The sequence below is a fragment of the Aristolochia californica genome, unplaced genomic scaffold (genome assembly GCF_029961685.1).
Source record: "Aristolochia californica isolate CCGP_79_NKW_82.1479 unplaced genomic scaffold, dmAriCali1.0.hap1 SCAF_6, whole genome shotgun sequence".
Lineage (NCBI taxonomy): Eukaryota > Viridiplantae > Streptophyta > Magnoliopsida > Piperales > Aristolochiaceae > Aristolochia > Aristolochia californica.
In genome coordinates, this window is record NW_027182257.1 from 36,922,464 (window position 1) to 36,944,822 (window position 22,359).

The following is a 22,359-nucleotide window of genomic DNA, read 5'->3' on the forward strand; positions in this document are numbered from 1 at the left end:
AAAGAGGGATATTCTTGACCTAGGTTGACTTTCATCTATATTTTGATGATAACAAAACTTAATTGCAATTGTACTAATATTTGCTAATCAAGCATTTTAGATGCAATTTCTTCTAGAGACACAATAATAAGGTCTGTACAAAGAACTGACAAACTCAAGACAAGACCTCAAGCTTTACAATGTGTAGAGTTATTCTTGTCAAGGTTGATCTAGGACTTGGAATCTAGATGGGAAGGTTTGCTAGAGCTAGAATCTAGTTGTATAATCTCAAGGAGAGATTTATATTCATGTATTTGAGGATACACTTGGCATAAAAGAGAGCCAAAATCTCTTTTATATAACATTTTCGCTTTGAGCAGATAACAAATGGTATGTTGGTCACTAGCAGTTATGTGTTCAAATTTGTTTTCATATGCATGATATATGCAATTCATTTATAATCAATTTACCTTATTTTTTACTCTTTATGTGGTCTTCAAAATATGCCTTACAAGTTTTATTTGGATAGAGTCACTCGTTTGCCTCGCAGTGCAAGAAGTCTCACTTTTAAATACGTGGGAAGCGGAGAGATTCTCACCCGCCTCTCACATTAATCGGTCTTTCTCAGTTCATAGCTGTCATTGAATTTTTTCTCTTCCCCCTTCCTACTCTGTATTTTTTCTCGAAAGTGAGTCTATTTTCTCGTTCGTTTTCTACCCCCATCCTTCTCTACAATTCTCCCATTCAGACGAACAGAAGCAAAGGCGGCCGCCAGATGGTTTGCGAGCAATAAGGTAAGGGTTTGTTATTTTCGAAAATTTCTTCCTCTTTCGGAATTTTGGCATTTTTTTTTAGTGAAAAACCCTATTTTGTCTATGTTTGTTGATCAACCGTCTCTGACGTGTTTGTGTCTTAGTTTGAAAGTGCTTGCTGAGGATTAATACTACCAGAAAACTGATATGTATAAAACCTTTAATGGTCTGAATCTCATTTTATTTCCCTTCTCTGTCTGGCTTTTCTCTCCCATCGTTTTATTTCTTTTATGATGAATCTCTTTGGTTGGGATCTATTAACTTCTCTCAAAGATAAAACGTTGTTACCAGAGTTTGTGTTGGGTTATCAGATCTACGGGCAATTAAATTTAGGAATATTGGATGAAATTGAAGCATTTCTGTTGATGGTTGTATCGACTGAGCACAACTCACTCATTGGGTATATTACACTTTTTTAATTTTCTGTATACTGGTGCTGACTGATTTAGAAAGAGTGATGGGTTGGTTCGTGGGGCTCTTGGCTTTATGTAGGAACTGTTTTCCTATTATAATAACCGATATCTTCTTCCCTCTCCTTTTCTAGCTTGCTCCTCTTTTTGGAGGTAGAGCCAGTAAACTAATAGGTTTATTTTTTTATTTTACTCTTTTCCTGTAATTCCAATGCATTTCCTATTATATTTTCCTTCTATGCTAAACTTCATCTGATGTTTCTATCTGTGAAAGTTGCCTCTGTTTAGAGGACTTCTGTGCATATCTGTATTCCTCTCTATGAACTTGATGGTTGTCTTTGGAAGTTTTTATCAGAAGACATGTGGGGCTATACTTTTTATCATCCTCACATTATCATACTGCACTAGATTGTCTTCTATACCTTGTATTTGCTTTATTTGGTTAATACATCTCTAAATTGGTGACCAATAACACTTACTTGTAGTATTATCTATTTCACTTCTTGAAAGGTTCACTAGTTTATGCATGTGTTTATCATGTAGATTCTGTCCCAAAGAGGAATACAGTATCCACTATAGATTCTTGTTGTTTTAATTTGAGTGATGATTTATCTTTATCAATTTTGCATATATTTTCTAACTTATAACATCTTTCTGTCAGAAATGCTTGCAGCTGTTTGCTATTCCTCTTCAATTCTGTTGTATGAATGCAAACTCGGCCTTCTATTTGAAAATTGTGCTCAGGCTCATCATAGTTAGATTAAGATCTTTTGCTCCAATCAACTTCACTGTGGTGATTTATGAGTTACTTTTTTGTTCTACAAAATTTCTAATGCATTCCAAATGCCTATTCCATTGTCATCTGTTAGACTGTAACTCTGTATTTTCATGCATTTAAAAAGGAAAAAGAAAAAAATTATGAGATTAAAACCCTTTTTTTTTTGTGTTTCCAGAACTGCCTTTCAATGATCACAACCGAACAGGGCATTTGGTTGGCTCCTAAAATCCTTACAATTGTTGGCTGTTGTAAACTTTCAAATGTTCACGTCTTCAAATTTGATATGGTAAATATTACATTCCTTTCTTGTATATCCTTTCACTCTCATTCCGTGCTCAAACACAGATTCCCCAACCTATAAAGAGCACAAATTTCTTTCACTATTTCTTCTTCAATCGGCTGATCCATTGATTGCTTTCATCCGTCAAACTGAACTCCTTGTTGCTTTCTTCGCGGATGGTTCCCCCTCCAGTGTCACCATCTGCCCAAGGTGCACACTATGCACAGCAATTCCTGAGCAATGTGCTCTCTCAGAGGGGCCCAGACGCACTTCCCTACCCTGAGGATGTTAAGTGGCTCATCCGCCACCACCTTGTTGCACTTATCGAGAGCTACCCCTCCCTTCAGGCTAAAACAGCCTCCTTCACCCACAATGATGGTCGCGCAGTCCACCTTCTTCAGGCCGATGGCACCATTCCCATGACCTACCAGGATGTCACCTACAATATCCCTGTTGTCATCTGGCTCATGGAATCTTATCCTCGACACTCTCCCTGTGTCTACCTTGCCCCAACACGTGACATGATTATCAAGCGTGGTCATCCTCATGTCAACCCCTCGGGCCTTGTCTCTGCCCCTTACCTTCATTCGTGGGTCTTCCCTTCATCCAATCTTCTTGATCTTATCAACACTCTTTCCCTCATCTTTGGCCGGGACCCACCTCTCTATACCAAGCAGTCTCGCCCCAATCCCACACATCCACCTTCCCATTCCCAGTCCCTAACTGCAACTCCTTCTTCATCTACCCATACTCCACCGCCTAGGGTTTTCTCCTCGCCTTACAGTGGTAGGCTTCCACCATCTCCGCACCGTCCACCTGCTGCTGACCCTGCTGAGGTCTACAGCCGCAATGCAATCAACAAACTGCTGGAAACCATACATGCTGATGTTGCTGTCCTCATGAAGAACCGTGAGACAGAGATGGAAGCCCTCTTCACTACCCAGGCTGCTCTCAGGCAGCGGCAAGAGGAATTAACCAAGGGGCTCAGAGACATGCAAGATAACAAGGAGGGTTTGGAGCGGCAGTTGCAGATTGTACTGATGAATTCTGATGTATTGGAAGGATGGGTGAGGGAGCATGAGAATAAAAACTGTAGGAAGGCAAATTTGGATATTGATGAGATTTTTGAGCCCATGGATGTCCTGTCCAAGCAGATGTTGGAATGTACTGCAGCTGATTTGGCAATAGAAGATGCCATTTACTCTCTAGATAAGGCAGTGCAAGAAGGGTCAATTCCTTTTGAGTTTTACCTGAAGCATATTAGAGCAATATCCAGGGAACAGTTTTTCCACCGGGCAATGGCTGCCAAGGTTAGAGCTGCTCAAATGCAAGCTCAAGTTGCAAATATGGCTGCTCGAGCATCTCCATATACTGTATGAACGATGCTGATTTGTTGTTAAACGTGGTCTTAATTTCTGTAATACATGTATATGCTTTAGTGATGAGAATAAAAAGGGGATAGTTGATCTACGACAAATTATTGAATTGGATTGCTATTGTCCATGCTTGAACTCTGGAGAATTTTCTAACTTTGAGGTCAGTTCTAGTTACAGTTTCTTCTGTTCCCATTTTTTCTTTTTACTTGTATGATTCATTTGGATTATGTGTGGAGGATATTTTATTGAACTTGAAATTTAGGCATCTGAATAATGTCTGGATAATGGATACACTTAAAGTTCTTCTTTGCCGTGGATAATTATTTGAACAATACATGTACAATTATAGCAGGACCATTTGGGTGTATAACCTTTCGTAGTGGCTTACAAATTGCAATTATACTTGTTTCCTACTTAGAGAGAAGTATTGCATATAAGGTGTGCTTTTGACTCATTGGCCTGTGAGAAGAGGCATACTGATCTCAACATTTTTTAATTTTGAAGTAGACAAAAGATAGGGCTAATTCTGTGTAAGCCTAGGTCTTTTTCTTTATGCTAAATCATCTGTTAATCGTATATTGAAGTTGCAAAGGCACATTCCTCCTTCTGGTTCTTATGTCTACATGTGACTGGATAATATTTTTCTGTCTTGTTCCCTCTTTTTGTTCTCCTCCAGCTGAAAGCACATACAGTCTTCAGGTAAAACCTTTTATTCTTCCTATTTAGTGGAGCAGGGAATGCTGTAGTGGCTTTTTAATATTTCACCTCTACTAGCTTATTGCTTTTGAGTTTCTCCCACAGATTTGCCTGGTAGTATTGGGTTTTTCACACAAATTAGGCTTGTTTAGACTAGCGTTTTACAGCTCTATTTGATTTGAACAGCATATTGCATCTTGTAACATTTCCACATGTAATGTTTGGTTATTTGGTTTATATTTGATAACTTGAAATTTCCATTGTTGGAGCCCATTGACATTTCCTCCAAAAGCCATATGGGCATTTTTATTTTTTTGTAGAGATATCAATTTTATTTATTTATCTGATTTTTTGTTTATTAATTATTAAATAAAATAAAAACCCAATTAGGTATTTGGGTAATTTTGCCTAATTACATATTTATATTTATTAAATAGAATAAAAATAGGTAAAAGACTAGTTCAAGGATTTTTTATATATTAAGATGGTTTTGTTCTTAGGCTCATGTGTATATTATAATATGATTTTTTTTATACTTTTTAATATGATTGTTGAGGTCCAAAATTGACACTTGAAAAATTTAAGAGAACTTATTGTGAAAGCATTGTCAAAACTAAATTGGATGCATTTGACCTCAACAAACTCATTAGGAAGCATTGGAAAGGATTCTTTGATTCTTGAAGAAAAACCTTGGTCAAGATTATTCATGAGTCATGGACATACATACATAGAAAGCTTTGTAGATGCAAATTAGGCAAGTTCACCAGATGATAGAAAATCCACCTTTGGTTATTGTACAATTGCTGGAGGTAATCTAGTTATTTGGAGAAATAAAAAACAAAATGCGGTAACAAGGTTTAATGTAGAAGTAAAATATAGATCGATAGCACATGCACTAAGTGAACTATTATGGCTCAAATCATTCATGACTAAGTTGGGATCCAAGTAAATAAATTAATGCAACTTTATTGTGATAATCAGACCAGTGTTTCATGAAAGAACAAAACAAATCGAGATACACTGTCATTTTGTTCGTAAAAAGTTGAAAGCTGGTGTAATATCTATGCAATACATCCAATCCAAGAATCAACCGGCAAATATCCTCACAAAGGCCATTGCTACAAAACCTCTCTCATAGACATGTTCCAAGCTAGAAATTTATGATGTTTTCTCACTAGCTTGAGGGGGAGTAATTATGTGGAACTCTTTAAATTTTTTTACTTCACACATATACAAGGGTTTTATGCCTCAAGTCTATACATAAAGGTGTGAGGGGAAGGGCAAACATAGCATGCCCTCAACCCTAGTTGCTTTCTTGCCCTCTATCTCTCTTTGCTTGATCTCACTTCTTTCCTCTCTTTTTCTCTCTTCTCTTTTTCTTCCACCTTCTCCTTACAAACCCTTAGTTCTCTAAACATGCAACCCTATAATCTAATAAACCCTCCTTTCTCATTCTCCAACCCCATTGAGAGTGATTTTGGGCACATTACAAATCCTGTCCAGCAAAGAAGGGCTTCTCTTACCTCGTGAACCCCACAACCTTCAACTTCAACCTTAACCTCGATCAATGCATCTCCCACATCTCTCAAATTATTTTTGATATCTCTAACCATGGTTCATACCAAAAGGATTTCAAGAAAAGAAACGACTCAACAATCGGATGAAGACTTCACCAAAATACCCAATTGGTGCAGTCATTTTTGCACTAAATCTCAAAGGATATTGAAAGATGGCCTCCAAAAGTATATTAAAGAGAGTGAGGAATGTCCACAATCAATTTCCGATGCCATTAAAAGCTCCTACAAAATCAAAATCAAAGACTTAAGCATGGAGATGTGACTATTCAAGGAGATTATCACTTGCATTCTCAACCCGAGGAAAGACATCTTCTCCCAACTGACCACATCTGACATATTCTGGCTTTGGGCAATGACCCAACATGTAGAGCTCGACTTTGCCTACTTTATGATTCTTTGGATGGTAGATGTGGTGAACAACATCAGGGTTGACGGTCTTCCTTTTAGATAGATCATCACTCTCATTTTAGAGCGATACGGAGTAACCCTCAAGCGGAAGGAAGTCTTTGTCCTTGCAAAGAAGATGACATAGGTGAGTTGAAAGGAAGTAAATTCTGCTTTGAAAAGGGGAAAGTATGCTGCAGAAGAAGACTTCTCGGGTGATGAACTTAGTTCAATTTGAAACCAAGGGGAGCAATATGAGTTTATGAAGAGAAAGAAGAGCAACACAAGTGACTAGAGGATAACATGGCTGACATTAAAGAGACACTTAAGGAAATAAAAGAACACCAACAGGAGATTCAGAACCTCCTTCACTCCCTTATCAACTTCATCTTTGTGTCACATCCGCCTCCATTGCCGGCCTAGTATCATTCTTCATCTTTATTTGATCTAAGTTTGACCTAATTTTGTATTTGACTTGTATTTAAAAGATTAAAGTCAATTTATTTTGTATCTCATATGTACACCTTTTGATATATGAAATGAAGGCCTTGGGTCATTTTTTGTGTGCATCTATCTTTTCTTCCTTGTGTTCTAATGTTTTTGATCTATGACAAAAAATGGGGAGATAACTTAAAAATCAAAACTAAACTTGTATGCACAAATTCAGGGAGAGCAAATATCTTATAGATTCATAATATATTTGCATGTGGGATAATGTTTTTTTTAGTTCTACGAGTTAGGATTTGTCTAAGTTGACCCTTAACCATATTTTGATGATAACAAAACTTAACCAAATTGAACTAATATTTGCAACTCAAGGATTTTATACGCATGTCCTTCTAAAGATAAAATCAAGGTGTATGCAAAAGGATCGGCAAATTCAATACAAGACCTTGAGCCATATGAAATGTCAAGTCATCTTGAAGACGCACCAACAAACTTCAATTCTAAGGTGCTCAAGAGCATTGAAGCTTTAGGGCATGAAATTTTTCAAAATCATGATTAATCAATGCATATGAATGATTTACCGTTGATAAAACCCTTAGACCAGCTTTCATCATGTTTAAAATTCAAAATAGTGCATTGTCATACAACATGATCGATGAACCTACATGGGCTTGATCGAACATCTAGAATGTAGAGCAGCAGAGCTTATAAAGCATGATTGATCATCAGGTCTAGGATGATAGATCATACAGTGTTGTAAAATGAGGTTATAAAGAATGACGATCATAGTCTATTGCATGATCAATCATACTCTATTGCGTGATTGATCATATAAAATTCTGCATAGCCAGTTTATAAAGCATGATCGGTCAATCAAAATGGGTTGATCAATCAATGAGTTTTTGAAAGATTATAAACTTGTTAATTGATGCCTGATCAATCAACAAGCTTTAGAAACTTTAAAAATATAGGCATTATACATGGTTGATTGATCATACCTTTTTGGTGATTGATCATACATTTCTAATGATCGATCAACACTTTGTACAACTATTTGGAAACGAACAAAAACTGTCTAGTTTAGCTATGAATCTTATAAATATGCCCCCCAAACTCATTAGGGAGCATTAAATGAGCATTTATTGGAAATTCATGGCACTCCAAAAACTTTTCAATTGAAATTTTCATACAAAACCCTTTTTAGAGAATAACAGTTATCTTAAAATCACATCATTCTCTCTTAAATCACTCTACATTCCTAGTAATCTATAACTCCTTGACATTTACTCTTGTGCTCAAAGGGTTGGGGTTGGAGACTTGGATCTCTCTAGGAAAAGGTTGTCTCTCCTATAAAAAGATATCAGTTTCCTTTTCACTTGTGTATTTTCAATTTTTCTTTGGAGATGTATTCTAGAACCTTAATCTCGAAAGGGAAAAGCTAATTAGAGGTATAACCTAGTTTTATAATCTCTTGGGAGAGATTTGTCATGTGTAATTGGGTATTACACTAGGCCTAAAGAGATCATGAATCTCTTTTGAATGTAATTTCACCTGATAGAGCTTATTAGTAAAAACATTCTGAGAAAAGATTCCTAAGTGGTGATTACCAATAGGGGAACATTGAAAATAAAAAAAATTGTCTCCTTGTGTGTGTGTCTATTTATCACTTGTCTCATTTTGTATTTACACACAAAGTAATAAACTTTTAACTTAATTTAAATTTTCCCCCTTTTTGGGAAGCCACTTAGGCCAATAATTTTTTCTATGAGTCAATACTAATATGTCCTAGCCATTTGTGCCATAACCATGACTCATCTAGGTTGGCACCTAGACATATGGTACTTGATAAAGGTATGTCTAAAATGTTGACAACATATATCTATGACCCTCTAATAACCCATCATCATTTATTTTTTTATTATGAATTTATTCTTTTCAAATACAACTTTATTGCCTTTGTTACAAAATTGACTAATGCTTACTGAAGCATGCATTAACCCTTCTATATATTGAACATCTAAAATATTAGAGTACGTATTTTTTCCATTCCTTTGATGGTACATTTTTCATTGTCTCCAAAAGTGACATGACCACCATCCTTTGGATGTGTTGTATAAATTTCCTTTTATCACCGATCATGTACCTTGAGTACCCATAGTCCAAAATTCATACACTATTTGGTGCATTAAACCTATAAAAGAGAATATGTATCATCCATTTGAGGTCCCAAATAATTTTGGTCCCTTTAAGAAGTCATTGTCTACAATTTTCTGTTTTGGCCTCCAAACTTGCTTAGCCTTAGATATTTGGGTTACCACAACATTTTCATTTGATTTTAGTACCCACTCTTTGTAATGTTATAGACAGTTTTTTATTTTAAAAATATGAGCATAATGACCTAATTGGTAACAATAGTAACATATAATGTTAGGTAAAGGAGTAGATTTATGCACATGTTTGTTCCTATTCCTATTGTACCTTTTGGCTACATTCATGTGAGTAGAGAAATTTTGAACTTTTGCTTCAATTCAATGCATTTCTTTAATTTCAAAGTCCAATCTATCATATGACAATTTTTTAAATTAATTAAAATTGTTGTCTTAAAACAGTGGTGGCATGATCATCATTTGCTTCCTTTAAACCATCTACTTCACTCTTAAGCATGGATAATTCCTAATTTTTTAATAGATTTGTAAAAAAAATCTGAATTTTATGCCCATAGACCAAATCACTTACTTCTTCCAAGGTAGTAGAGTTATCTTCTTCTATAGCCATTAGTCCAATCCCATTTTCTAGTGTCCTCCTCTTCAGAATGGTTGGATTGACTATCATTTGCATCCCAAACGTATATCAATATTTTTTTATTCTTCTTCTTCTTTGGATCCTAGCTTGTGGATGGAGATTTTTTCGTGAGAGATGGGCATTTGTTTCTTATATGCCCAAGCTTGCTACACTCAAAGCAAATATCAACCTTCTTAAAAGATTTTTCTTTATTTGTTTGGATCTCTCCTAAAGTTTTTCTTCTAAGCAAATGATTAGTGATGAAACTCACCTAATCAAAGTTTGCTTTCCTAGAGTCTTTATTTGATGCAATCTTTCCCTCAAGTGCAATATTCTTCTTCTTAGGTTGTTCTTCATCTCTTTCTTCTAGTTTCATCTCATATGTAAGATGTATACCCAGTACCTCTTCTGAGCTCATGGTCTTAAAATCAGCATTTTCTCTAATTGTTGTCTTCCTCATGTCCTAAGACTTTAAAAGTGTCTTTAAAAATTTATCATTTGTATAGAGGGATATTTCCTCCCCTCGAACATTCAATTCATTGATGATGTAAGTGAATCTAAAATTCATTTCAGCCTTTGACTCATCCAATTTCATTTTGAATTTATCAACTTAGGTTACCAATAGACTAATATCAGAGTCCTTCACAAAGTTGTTCCTTTACGAGTCTTCTCCAATTTATCCCAAATTTCTTTGATTGTTTTGCAAGTGGAAATAAGGTTGAACTCATTACAACCTAATGTGCAAAACAATAGATTGATTGCTTTGGAAGTGGTTCTTAATTACTCATTCTCTTCCTTGGTAAGTTGATTAAGAGATTTTGGGGACTTTTTGTTGGCTCGGGTAGCTTCTCATGAGGTGGGTGAAAATTTAAAAAACTTAAGCGCATAGAGTGCTAAAATAAAGTATGGCAAATAATAAAACAAACACACACCTACAGGAGACAACGACCCTTGCTTGCAAAAAATATGCTCTATTAGCTGAAAATACAAAGACATTTTAAGTTCTCCTTAAGCCATAGAGTAATCCCTAATTATACAAATTGAACTCTCCGTAAGAGATTGAATACAAACTACATTCTGGTTCAAGTTGGCATTCCCTTTTTTATATTTTAGGCTCTAGATTGCCAATTGTTCTAGCTTTAAGGTACTAGAGAACCTTTATAAAAAAAAAGTATAAAGGCCCAAAAAAAACTTACAACTTGCTTTTCAAAGAGAAGCCCTTCTCTAAGTGACATCCAAGCCCCCAAAACTTTAAGCACAAAAGATGAAATGTGTAGGAGCTTGATGGAGCTTTGAATACAAAGAATGAGATAAGAGATTAGACCATTTGGGAAATTTTGAAGTTTTTCTTTTCTAAAGGTAAAATCGGAATATGAAGCTCAGGAATAATTTTCCAAAAGTTTGGTATGCCAATATAGGCTCAACTCTTGATCCTTTACAAGTTTGGGGGCCTATTTATAAGTTTCCCAACCAAACTAATTATTTTTTAACCATTTTCAAAAAGTTGCAAAAAGTGTTGATCAATCAATGAAAAGGTATGACTGATCAACAATGAATGACGACTTTATGTTTGTGTACCCTAAGCCTATTGATCAATCAGAGCATCAATCAATGAGACTTCAACCTTTTATAAAACTCATTGATCCATCAACCCAATTGGATCAATCAATCATGCATTATAAAAGTGACTATGCAGAATTTTATATAATCAATCATGCAATAGGAGATGATGGATCATGCTTTATAGCACCTTCCTAATAGCATGTTGGAAGATGGGCCCAAGCCCACACGACCAAAGAATGCCCACACATCTAAGTATGTGGAAGATGGACTCAAGCCCATAGGCCCACACAGTGGAGGCATGATGGTAAATAAAGAGTTATCTCATAAAGATGACACTGATGTAATTAGCTTATGATATATCTCTTATTCACTCTTACTAGGGTGAAGGGTATTCTTGTAAAAAGAGGAGTTTCTCGTTTTTCCTTAAGCCTTATTTTACAATTTCTATATTCATTGGATATTTCACTCTTTTGCCGTATTTTTCATATAAAAAATTATATACCATTGGAAAGATATTTGAGTCTACTTTCCAACTCAAAAAGAATCATTGAAATCAGATTTTTCTAGAAAGAAAAATCGATATCTGAAACATTCAAAGGTAAAACAGTAGAAAAGTTGTGTAGTAGCAGAAATCTTCAACTTTCAAGCCGTTTTATGTCATCAAGAATGAGACTTTAAATGGAGAATTATATATTAAAAGAAATATTTGTAAGTTTATTTTCTTAACTATTCAACCAACTCTCATTCTGAGTTGTTTAGATGGAGATATCAATCTCGGAAGAGTCAATGGTCATGCTGGCCAAAGAAGAAAGAGTACACAGTTCGGCCAGATTATAGAGTCAGAAATATATAAGATAATTTATCTCAAAAGAAGTATATTTTATGAAGAGAAGTTATGTTTGGTTTAAAGGTAGTTAATTCTAGTATCTAAAGGAGAAAATTTCATGTCAAACTGATCTATATTTAACGTGATATTCGCATTGGAATGATCAAAGGTCATGTTGATATACTGTTGCATGCAAAGATCCAGATTTAAACTGAATTTTTTGCTTAACTTTTTGAGTTTTCTGAAAATTTCCTTGATTTATTTGTCAAATATCGCCTTGCCTAAAGATTTCAAGAAAGAAAAGGTGTCTTCTTTGATTGCTAATTTGGCACCAATTGAATGAGGAAACTACCTTTTTCAGGAGGATTTTCTAGCCACAAATTTTGTGAGATTTTAATGGTATTTTGAAAGATTACAAAGAATTTGATTTACTATCCTTGCCAAAAAAATTAAGGCAATAAAAGATTGAAATATTTGGCTTGACTTGAGTTACTTGGTTTACAATATTTGACCTAGTGAAGTTTTAAATACTATCCTTCTTTTACCTGATCATACAAGAGGTGGATTGAGCACTTGAGCTTGCACAATATTTGTTGACTTCAAATTGGCATCATTGACATTATCTCCAAGCTTGAGGGGGATAATAGAAGGAGAAGTATGAAGGATGAGCACATTGGAGATTGTTTGATTTATTGATAATCAAAACTACTATCTGCTACCAGCTTGATTCTTACCCTGAATTATTACCTTGGATTATCCTCAGCTTATTACTTGTTGCAGATTATCTTATGTGTCCTTATTGCTCTTAAGGAATTTTACTACCTATTGGTTATCCACTCTTATATAACTGCCTATTTGGTACGTGTTATTTGGGCTCAGGCCCATTTCAGTTGTTGCTACTGTGTCTCTTTGATTGAGACATTATTATTGAATGACTTCTCGGTTGTTGATTGTTGTTAGCATTAGTTATTTTGATGAAGAAGAAAGCACATTGTAGCCCCAAAATATTAATTTTTCGGTGATTACCCTTTACCCCCCCCCCCCTTATTTGGCATTTTTACTTCTACAATGTGAGATTGGGACACCTTGATGGAGAAGTTTATTACTACACTTTTGATCAATGCCTATAGACCCCCTACTTACAAAGGATATGAGTGTCCCCAACTTCTAGCGTGAGTCAAGTATATTATTCACCCAAGAGGTCCTTTTAGCTACTCTGAGAAAGGGGGTAGACTCTGTGTGCCACAGTAGGGCTACTTTTTCGCCTATGAAATTTGATCGAAAAGTATTTTTTACTATGACCATTTGACTAAAGTATTGAGCGATGTCTTACGGCTATGAGTGATTTTACTCTCTCTTATGTTATCCAGATGGGTCTCTTGGAAAAGAACAAAGAGATCACCAACTAGAGGGAGAATTTTGGAAGATATGATTGAGGTAAATGGCTATTTTATACGGGAAGATCTTACACACCATTTGTAGCAAGTTGGGCGTTTATGATGTTCTCTCACCCCCAGTTTGAGGGAAAGTGTTGGAAGATGGGCCCAAGCCCACATGAGGAAGGCCCACACATCCAAGTATGTGGAAGATGGGTCAAGCCCACATACTAAGGAGAATGCCCACATGCACACATAGTGGTGGCATTATGGTAAATAAAGAGTCATCTTATAAAGATGGTACTGATGTAATTAATTTATGATTTATGTCTCTTATTCAGTCTTACTAGGGTGAAGGGTATTCTTGTCATATTAGTACTTTTGATATCTATAAATACAACTTAAGGGAGAGGGTTTGAAAAATTCCATTACCCTAATCTTCCTCCTCTTTTCTCCAAATTTGTCATTTTTCCTCGTTTCCTCCTAAAACCTTCTCTCCACAACTCTTATTCTGTTTCTCACCCCTTAATCCTCTTGTACTATGATTATACATCATGATTTATAATGCTTGAAGCAACGATAGATCATGCATTATAAGTTATGCGAGACTGCATTTTGGATGATTGATCAAACTCATGTAGGTTGATCGATCTTGTCCTGTGCCAATGTACTATTTTGACATTTAAACATGATATAGGTTATTCTAAGGGATTTACCATTGTAAAATATTTATATGGATTCAATTAAAATATGGTTTTGAAATATTTCCTGCCCTAAAGCTCCATATCATAAATGTGCTTAAATAATCAAAGTTGGGTCAACTATTTACTTACATGGTTAGAGTTCTTAGGATTTTCTACTGATGTTCAAACTCTAGTCTTCAAATCGGTTCTTCTTCACAGCAAAAATCTGCAATTTGTTTTTACTTCGGGTCTTGACTTGACAATTTGATTGAGCCTTCTTTTGTTTTGAGTTTTCTTTATAGACTTCATAATATTTGTGTTAGAAGGCATGTGCCTAAAACACCCTGATAATACCATTAGTAGCATATTTTCAAGCCACCCTTTTTGTTATCTTCAAATAATGGAGACCAGCATGATTTTACCATAGGTCTAACACTTTTCACCGTCAATCATATTATGGGGGGTCAAAAGGTTCATTTTCAGTGATATGTCACGTGTCAATCCATTGATTGTAGGAAGAACTCCATTCTAACTTTAGAATAGGCATAATTTGTGTTGTTAAACTTGGATGGCCTCTTGATGATTTGCCCTTTGGATAGAAGTGTTTACCTTAAGATGTCATTGGATTATTTGAACTAAAATATAGAGGATTTTAACTCAAATGCCTTTAATGTTTGTTCTAATACCGATTGTTAGCCCAAGTGGCTTCTCAAAAGAGGGTGAATTGAAAATAAAAATTAAAATTGAATCGTTAAATATGCAATTAAAATTGAGAAACTTAAAAAAAAAAAATCACACACCACAAGGAGGCTAGAATTTTTTACTTTTGATATTCCCTAGTGATAATCACTATCTAAGAACCCTTGCTCAGGAAATTTTTTACTAATACGCTTTATTAACAGAAGTTAAAAAAAAATCCAACTCTCTTTAAGCCAAATGTAATACCCAACATCTCCCAAAAGTACAACGAGATTCTAGCTCGAGTGGGCCATTCCCTTCTAAACATGGAATGTCTCCAAGCTTCCAGTACTTTAGATACGAATAAGAATGTGTTTGGAGCCTTGGAAAAATAGTAATACCCAAAAAAATGCAAGAGAATTAAGAGATTTAGTTGAAATATGAGTTTTCACTTGCAAAAGGATAAGGTTGAAATTTTGCACATAGAAATATTTTTTGAATGCTTAGGTTCGCCAAGAAAAAAAAGTCAATAATTGATAGATCGTGCTTTTTGTTAAAGGTTTGTTGCTTAATATATGATAAGTATATACATTTAAGCACTATGTATGATTAAAGTCAAAACTAATTGAATTAAAGGTTTCAAAACATTTGAAATAGTTTTCAAAACATGGTTTTGGAAAGAGAATGCATGTCTTATGCACCAAAACATATCTATAGATCAAATTTGAGATCTTAATGGTTATCCTCTTTATATCGTTAAACTTTTTGAATTTTTTTTTAATTTTCTTAAACTCTAGGTCTTCAATTCTTCATTCTTCTTCGATGTGACTTGATCCTTTGTCTCACAATCTTATGTCAGATTTGTCGATTCTTCCTAATAGACCTTATAATTGAGCCAATTGAAGGAAACACATATGAAATACTATGAAATACTATGAATTACAAATTTATCATCTTATACATATTGGCACCAATTTCAATATATAGGGTTTATTTGTATTATTTATGTTCTATGAGTGATTATTATACAACAGGTAGTCCTTGATTTAAAGAATGTTAAGATTTTTCACTGGATAGAGATTCCTCGAATTCCATTTTTGGGTGGTCAGCTAAAGCTCCAAAAGAGTGCCCAATAACAACTTCTTAAGCTCCTCCTTTGTGTGGTCACCCTTCAATTTAGAAAAGTGTTAACTAACATATGAAAAACAATTACTCTTAAATACTCTCCATCCACTTTGCCATTTGAGTCCAAAATGTGTCTATTAATCACCATAATGATGGTCCCACTATTTTGGCTAATTTGGTTTGAGCCTTTAATATTATTAGGTTGGGTCTTACCTAACCAAAAGATTAGCATATTAAGGGTGGTCCAGTTCCATATCTCCTCCCACTTGTTTTAACTCTTGCCCCGATTAATTACCCTTGGTTTTAACATAATCGACCCATCCAATCGAGTTTAATTAAATCATTGGCTTAGAGAAGGTGGCTTGAAGGTCATCTTCAATTTTTTGATACCTTTGAGGCAAAAAAAAAAGGTAATTTTTGCAAAGAAATCACTTTAACTTTCATCCGGAAGATGATGGGGGGTCATGAAACAGGAAGGGTTGTGTTGTGGATGGATCGAGTTTATAGGGATAGTGTGGGGTTTAAGTCAGGTTTACAGGGACAGAGCGGGGATGGGGTTACGGAAATGGTGACCAGGTTGGGTTTGGGTTAGAGGTTTCAGATTTTATTTAATTTTTTTGGATTCGGTATCTAGTTCAAGTTTCAAAGTTGGAGTTTGGGGTCGATTCAGATTTTAGGAAACCCAACCCTAACCCGACCCATACTAACCCTATGATGTTCATTGATTAACACCAAATTCTAGAATCCATGTCTTTAACTTAGAAGAGAAACGTAGTGCTATAAAAATAATAATAATAAATGAAGGCAAGGTTTTTAGTGTTCTCCCTCTTTTTAACGGGCTTTGCAGCTAATAATTGACAGAAAAAAAAAATCCAAACAAAAGGAGATGGAGGTGCGGGGAATCGAACCCCGTGCCTCTCGCATGCGAAGCGAGCGCTCTACCATATGAGCTACACCCCCAATTTGTTTTTGTTGTGTCGTTTTATTAATTATATAGTGTTATATACTTGAATGCAGAATCTTGTCAGACCGTGGAGAAGAAGAAAAGACCTTGAGTTGTTTCGTGGAAAGAGCTCTCTCTATAAAAGTGACTTTAAAAAGAGAGAACACTCATCTCTGCACTCCTTTCGGTCGCTACAAAAGGCGAAAAATCTCGGGCAATTCTCGACAGCCTTCTTTTGCCTTAAAAGCGATTAGATTCCGATCAACTTCTCCTCTTTTCGTGTTTGTCTGCATAATTATGCATGAAAAATACTGAATACTGTATCGCAATATTAGCTTTTAACACTCAAACCACAAGAACCAGGCGAACTGCAAACGCTGTCGTTTTTAGTAGATTTTTTTCTTCTGCTATCGTTTCTGAACTAATCACCCTGTCCCATTTTCAAATCAATTTTACTTTACGATGGGTCCACATGTTGACTCTTAAGAAAAGAGGATTGGAAAAGATGAATAAACAAAGAGGGAGGGAGCTGTTACTGTGTGATCGTGGGACCGATCGAGCTGCTTGGAAAAGCTCCAGATTCCATCTGTTCCGCCATTGCTTGCTACTTTCCCTCACCCAGTTATCTTTTAACGCGGAGTACTCGGGTCTTGAAATCTTGGCGTTTTAGAGGTTGAGGGTATCTCAACGTCCTTCTGTGCGCACAGCGGAGCAAGCAACGACATGCTGTGATTGGTGGGCGTCGAGATGATTTGAAACGTTGTTGTCACTTTATTATACCTCCTTTGAAATATTGTCAAATATAAGAAAAAAATGTTTTCTTATCACACATCATATAGTAGCAAACAATATGTCATATTGCTAGTTGGACAAGAGGTGACAAACCAAGCCATTTATCTTACAATCAAATTAGCAATTAAAAATTTGAATAAAATTCACATATTATACCCACACTTATTGATCTTAGCAAATTTTACTTTGCTTGTATTTTTTTGTTTTTTTGTGTCAAACTCAAACTGTGGCGTTTCGACCCAACGATTGACCTAAGACCGGGTTGTTGAGTCGGCTTAGATTTGAGAGTGATGTTAGAAGTTATTAGTTCAAGTATTTAGGTTTTACTTTTTTTTTCATAAATGTGTTTTCTTGTAGAAAGAAGTCTCCTAGGGTTTATGGGTTTTAGGGACATGGATGTAATTTTTACTATTATTTAAGTTAAAAATAGAGTAAAAGGGTCTGCAAGCCCTAATATCTCTTATATCAATCCATCCCGACTTAGGCGATCTAACCTCGGTTTCTTTCGCCAATGATGCAAACTGATGCAATGGAAGTTAATTTAATAATAGTTATATAAATAACTTAGTTTAAAAGAAATTATTTCTTAATAGAATGAGCCCTCCTTAATATTCTCCACTTTTTTTCCCATGACCAACAAATCATTTATTTCCAAATATTGGTGGAAAAACAAAAATGGTTGAGCCACCCAAATCATTGGTTAAAACAATTGACTAAATCCAATTAGGTGGGTAGCCTTGTATGGAGGAAATTTCCCCTGCATGATGCAATCGGAGGTGGCGAATGACCCTCACCATTCTGTTTCGGCAATGGCAAGGGACAAATTGCCAACCCCTAGTTGGGGATCCTTTACCCCCAATGCAAAAAATTATACACAGGGGAAGGGTGGCGAAACCCAGTCCCCTCCCCCCTTCTTTTGCTAATTTTGGGGAGGGCCGATTGATGGTAGAGAGGGGGAGACCAACAATCAGACTAGGTTGACCCAAGCGCAAGCGGACCACCATATGTATTAGTGATTGGGTGGGTTTTTATTAAATTTTTAAAAAAGATAATAATTCATTGACTTATTGTTAAACATGTTCAGGAATAGTCCCATATGGATTAATAAGTAAAAAGATTTTGAGTTTATTAATTGGGAAAAAGACTTCCTAAGTTGGCTAGTCATTTTGGGATGGGCTTGTGTTAGGAATTAGACGCCCTAATTTCAAATTAACGAGAACAATAATAATAATTACATAAGAATGGAAAAGCAAGCACGAAAAATAACACAAGATTTATACAGGTTCGCCTCAAGGTGAGACTACGTTCTGTCTTTCGTCGCTGCAGTAATTCACTATAAAGATGAAATAGTTTACAAGATAAATCGCACACACTTACAAGTGGTATTTCTCTAATCTCTCTCAACTGCAACTGGTGATGCTCCGATGATAATACTTTGGGTGATAAAACCCTAAAAATGGCACCCCCAAATATAAAGAGAAAATTATGGCAACCAGATTACAAGTGTGAAATCCCCAAACTACCCTTAATAAAATAGCAGTCAATATATCGTGGAACTGGCGGGGCTCCGCCTCCTTCTAACCCCTACGGTGACCTTACCGCGAAGGTCAATCCATGTATTGACTCAGCATAGGGCATTGATTAGGCTTCACAACTTAACAATCTCCCACTTGGATACTAATCTATCATCAATATCTCCTCTATAGTGGCAACAACTTCTCAATCCTTGGAGAGAAGTCCAACTGAAGTTGCACACAATTTAGCTTCTCAATCGTAACAATCTTTGTCAACATATCAGCCGAATTTTGGCTCCCTTGAATCTTCTCAAGTGCTGATACTCCATCCTCAAGAGTCGATTTAATGAAGTGGTAATGCACTTATATGTGCTTTGTTCTGGCATGATAAATAGGGTTCTTTGCTAAATGAATAGCACTCTGACTATCACAATACAACACATTCTTCTCATGCTTGAGATTTAATTTTTCCCAGAAAGACTGCAATCATACCGTCTCTTTGTTGGCTTCGATCACAGCGACACATTCTGCCTCAGTAGTGGAAAGATCAATTATCTTCTGCAACTTAGAGACCCAACTAAAATCTATACCACCCAATGTGTATACATATCCAGTGGTACTCCTTCTGCCATCAATATCTCCGGCCATGTCAGCATCTACATAACCCTGTAATCCCAAGTTTGACTTTCTGAAACATAAGGCTGAGTCTGTAGTGCCCGAGAATCCACTTCACTACTTCCCAATGTTGTTTACCAGGATTACTCATATATCTGCTCACAACTCCCACTATATGGTTATGTCTAGTCTAGTGCACACCATGGCATACAGGAGACTGCCAATAGCAGAAGGACAAGGCACATTGGCCATGTAAGCTCGCTCCTACTCTATAGAAGGTGACTGCTCCTTAGATAGCCTAAAGTGACTAGCCAAAAGAGTACTTACTATTTTTGCATCGTTCATGTTGAACAACACCTTCTTCACATATTCTTCTTATAAAAGTTTCAAGACATCAATATCTCTAGTAATCCTCATCCCAATGATTTGTTTTGCAGCACCCAAATCCTTCATTACAAATTTCTTGGATAACTCCCTTTTCAAATTATCTATTTCCTGTTTGCAAGCGCGTGCTATCAACATGTCATCAACTCAACATATAGTAGTAGGATGATATAGGAGTCATCAAAGTTCTTCACATAACATCAATGATCCACATGGCACCTTAATAAACCATTACTACTCATAAAGGTGTAAAAAATTTTATACCATTGTCTTGGAGCCTGTTTAAGATACAAACTTTTTTGAAGTTTACACATCCTTTTCTCCTTTCCCTGTGCTTTGAAATCTTGTGGCTGCATCATGTAAATTTCTTCCTCCAAATCACCATGAAGAAAGGTTGTCTTTACATCCAATTGCTCTAAGTGCAAGTCTTCATTTGCCACTAGTCCAAACATTGTTCTAATAGTAGTCAATTTTACTACTAGAGAGAAAATCTTAGAGTAGTTAATGCCTTCTTTTTTTAAAGTCCTTTACCATCAGTCTTGCTTTATACCGCTTGTTGCCATCATATTCGTCTTTTATTCGGTACACACATTTATTTTGCAAGGCCTTCTTCTCTTTTGGTAGCTCAGTCAACTACCATGTCTGATTGGATAACAGTGAATCCATCTCATCCTTCACGGCCAACTCCCATTTGGTTGATTCATCAACTTGCACGACTTCCTCATAACTCTCTGGTTCACCTTTATTAGTCAACAAAATATAATTCAGTGCAGGAGAGTACCTCTGTGGTGGTCTACTAGTTCTGGAAAATCTCATGAGTTTAGTCACAGGAATGTTCTGATTTATTTATGGGGGTATGTTTTCTTGGTCTTCCTGAGCAATATTCTTCATTTCAATAACTGGAAGATCTCTCAACTGAATCACTTCAGACTTCTTGTCTTCATCACTTGTGCTCTCATACTTTGTTCTCAAACTGTCTTTATACAGGGCACTTTCATTGAAGATCACGTCCTTGCTCCTGATAACCTTATGACTTTGGTCATCCCAGAAGCGATAACCAAACTCAGTACCACCATTGCCAATAAAAAAACATATCTTAAATTTATCATCAAGTTTACTTCTAACAGCAAAATTAATATGAATATAAGAAACACAACCAAAAACTTTCAAGAAAGAAAGGTTCACATCTTTGCCACTCTAGACCTCTTCTGGTATTTTCCAATCCAATGGTATTGAGAGACTTCTGTTGATCAAATAGGTAGCGGTGTTAATAGCCTCAGACTAGAACATCTTTGGCAATCCAACATGTAATCTCATGCTCCTAACACACTGGTTCAAAGTTCTGTTCATCCTCTTAGCCACACCATTCTGTTGAGATTTTCCAAGAATGGTCCTCTTCATCTTGATTCCATTATCAACACAATACCACTTGAAATCATCATCTATGTATTCTCCCCCATTATCTGACTGTAGGCACTTCACCTTCAAATCTGTCTCATTCTCAACCATTGCTCTCCATCTCTTGAAGGTATTAAAGAGATCAAATTTCTTTTTCAGGAAATAAACCCATACTTGTCTGCTTGCATCATCAATAAATGTCACATAGTAATTAGAACCACTAAGGAAGGTAACAGTTGAAGGCCCCCACACATCTATGTGAACCAACTCCAAATTTGTTGTCTTTTGCTCTTTCCAGCCTTAGAAAAGCTAACTCTTTTCTTCTTCCAAAAAATACAGTCTTCACACAAATTGTTGTTCACAGTTTTCAACCATGGTAGCTTCCCTTTGGACTGAAGCACTTTCATTCATTTCTCACTCATGTGATCGAGCCTATAATGCTACAAATCAGAATCAATAACAGCATAAAAAACTGCAACCTTGTCTTTGCAACTAGAAGTGACGTAAAGAGTTCCAATTTTTACTCTGCGTGCAACAACCATGGCTCCCTTAGTGACTTTCCAGGCAGCACCATTAAAAGTCATATTATGACCTTTATTATCAAGTTGCCCTACTGAGATCAGATTACGCATCAGTTTGGTTACATGTGTCACCTTGTGAATTTTTCACACTGATCTGTTTGACATCCTCGAACTGACATTACCAATGCTGACAATATCCAAAGGTTCTCCTTTAACAAGAAACACCTTCCCATGATCTCCAACAACATAATTCTCCATGATCTCACAGTGTACAGTGGTGTGAAAAGAAGCTCCTGAATCTAACACCCATGAGTCAATAGGGCTATCAACCGACAAGAGTAAAACATCTTGTACTTTTTCAATAATCACATTTTCAACATCGTTTTTCTTTTCATCCTTCTTCGATGCTCTGTAGTTCTTC

General features: G+C 35.9%; 1 protein-coding gene and 1 non-coding gene across 2 annotated transcripts; one reads left to right on the plus strand and one right to left on the minus strand.

Moving 5' to 3' along the window:
* Nucleotides 1-679: 679 nt before the first annotated feature.
* On the plus strand, nucleotides 680-3,736 carry LOC137934483 (protein ELC-like). The gene is made up of 2 exons (XM_068778852.1): nucleotides 680-773; nucleotides 2,155-3,736. The coding sequence occupies exon 2, from the start codon at nucleotides 2,436-2,438 to the stop codon at nucleotides 3,636-3,638; it is 1,203 nt and encodes a 400-aa protein (XP_068634953.1). The 5' UTR covers nucleotides 680-773; nucleotides 2,155-2,435; the 3' UTR covers nucleotides 3,639-3,736.
* Nucleotides 3,737-16,658: 12,922 nt separating this feature from the next.
* On the minus strand, nucleotides 16,659-16,731 carry TRNAA-CGC (transfer RNA alanine (anticodon CGC)). Its single transcript has one exon. It is a non-coding gene; the product is annotated as a tRNA-Ala (tRNA).
* Between the last annotated feature and the right edge of the window lie 5,628 nt (nucleotides 16,732-22,359).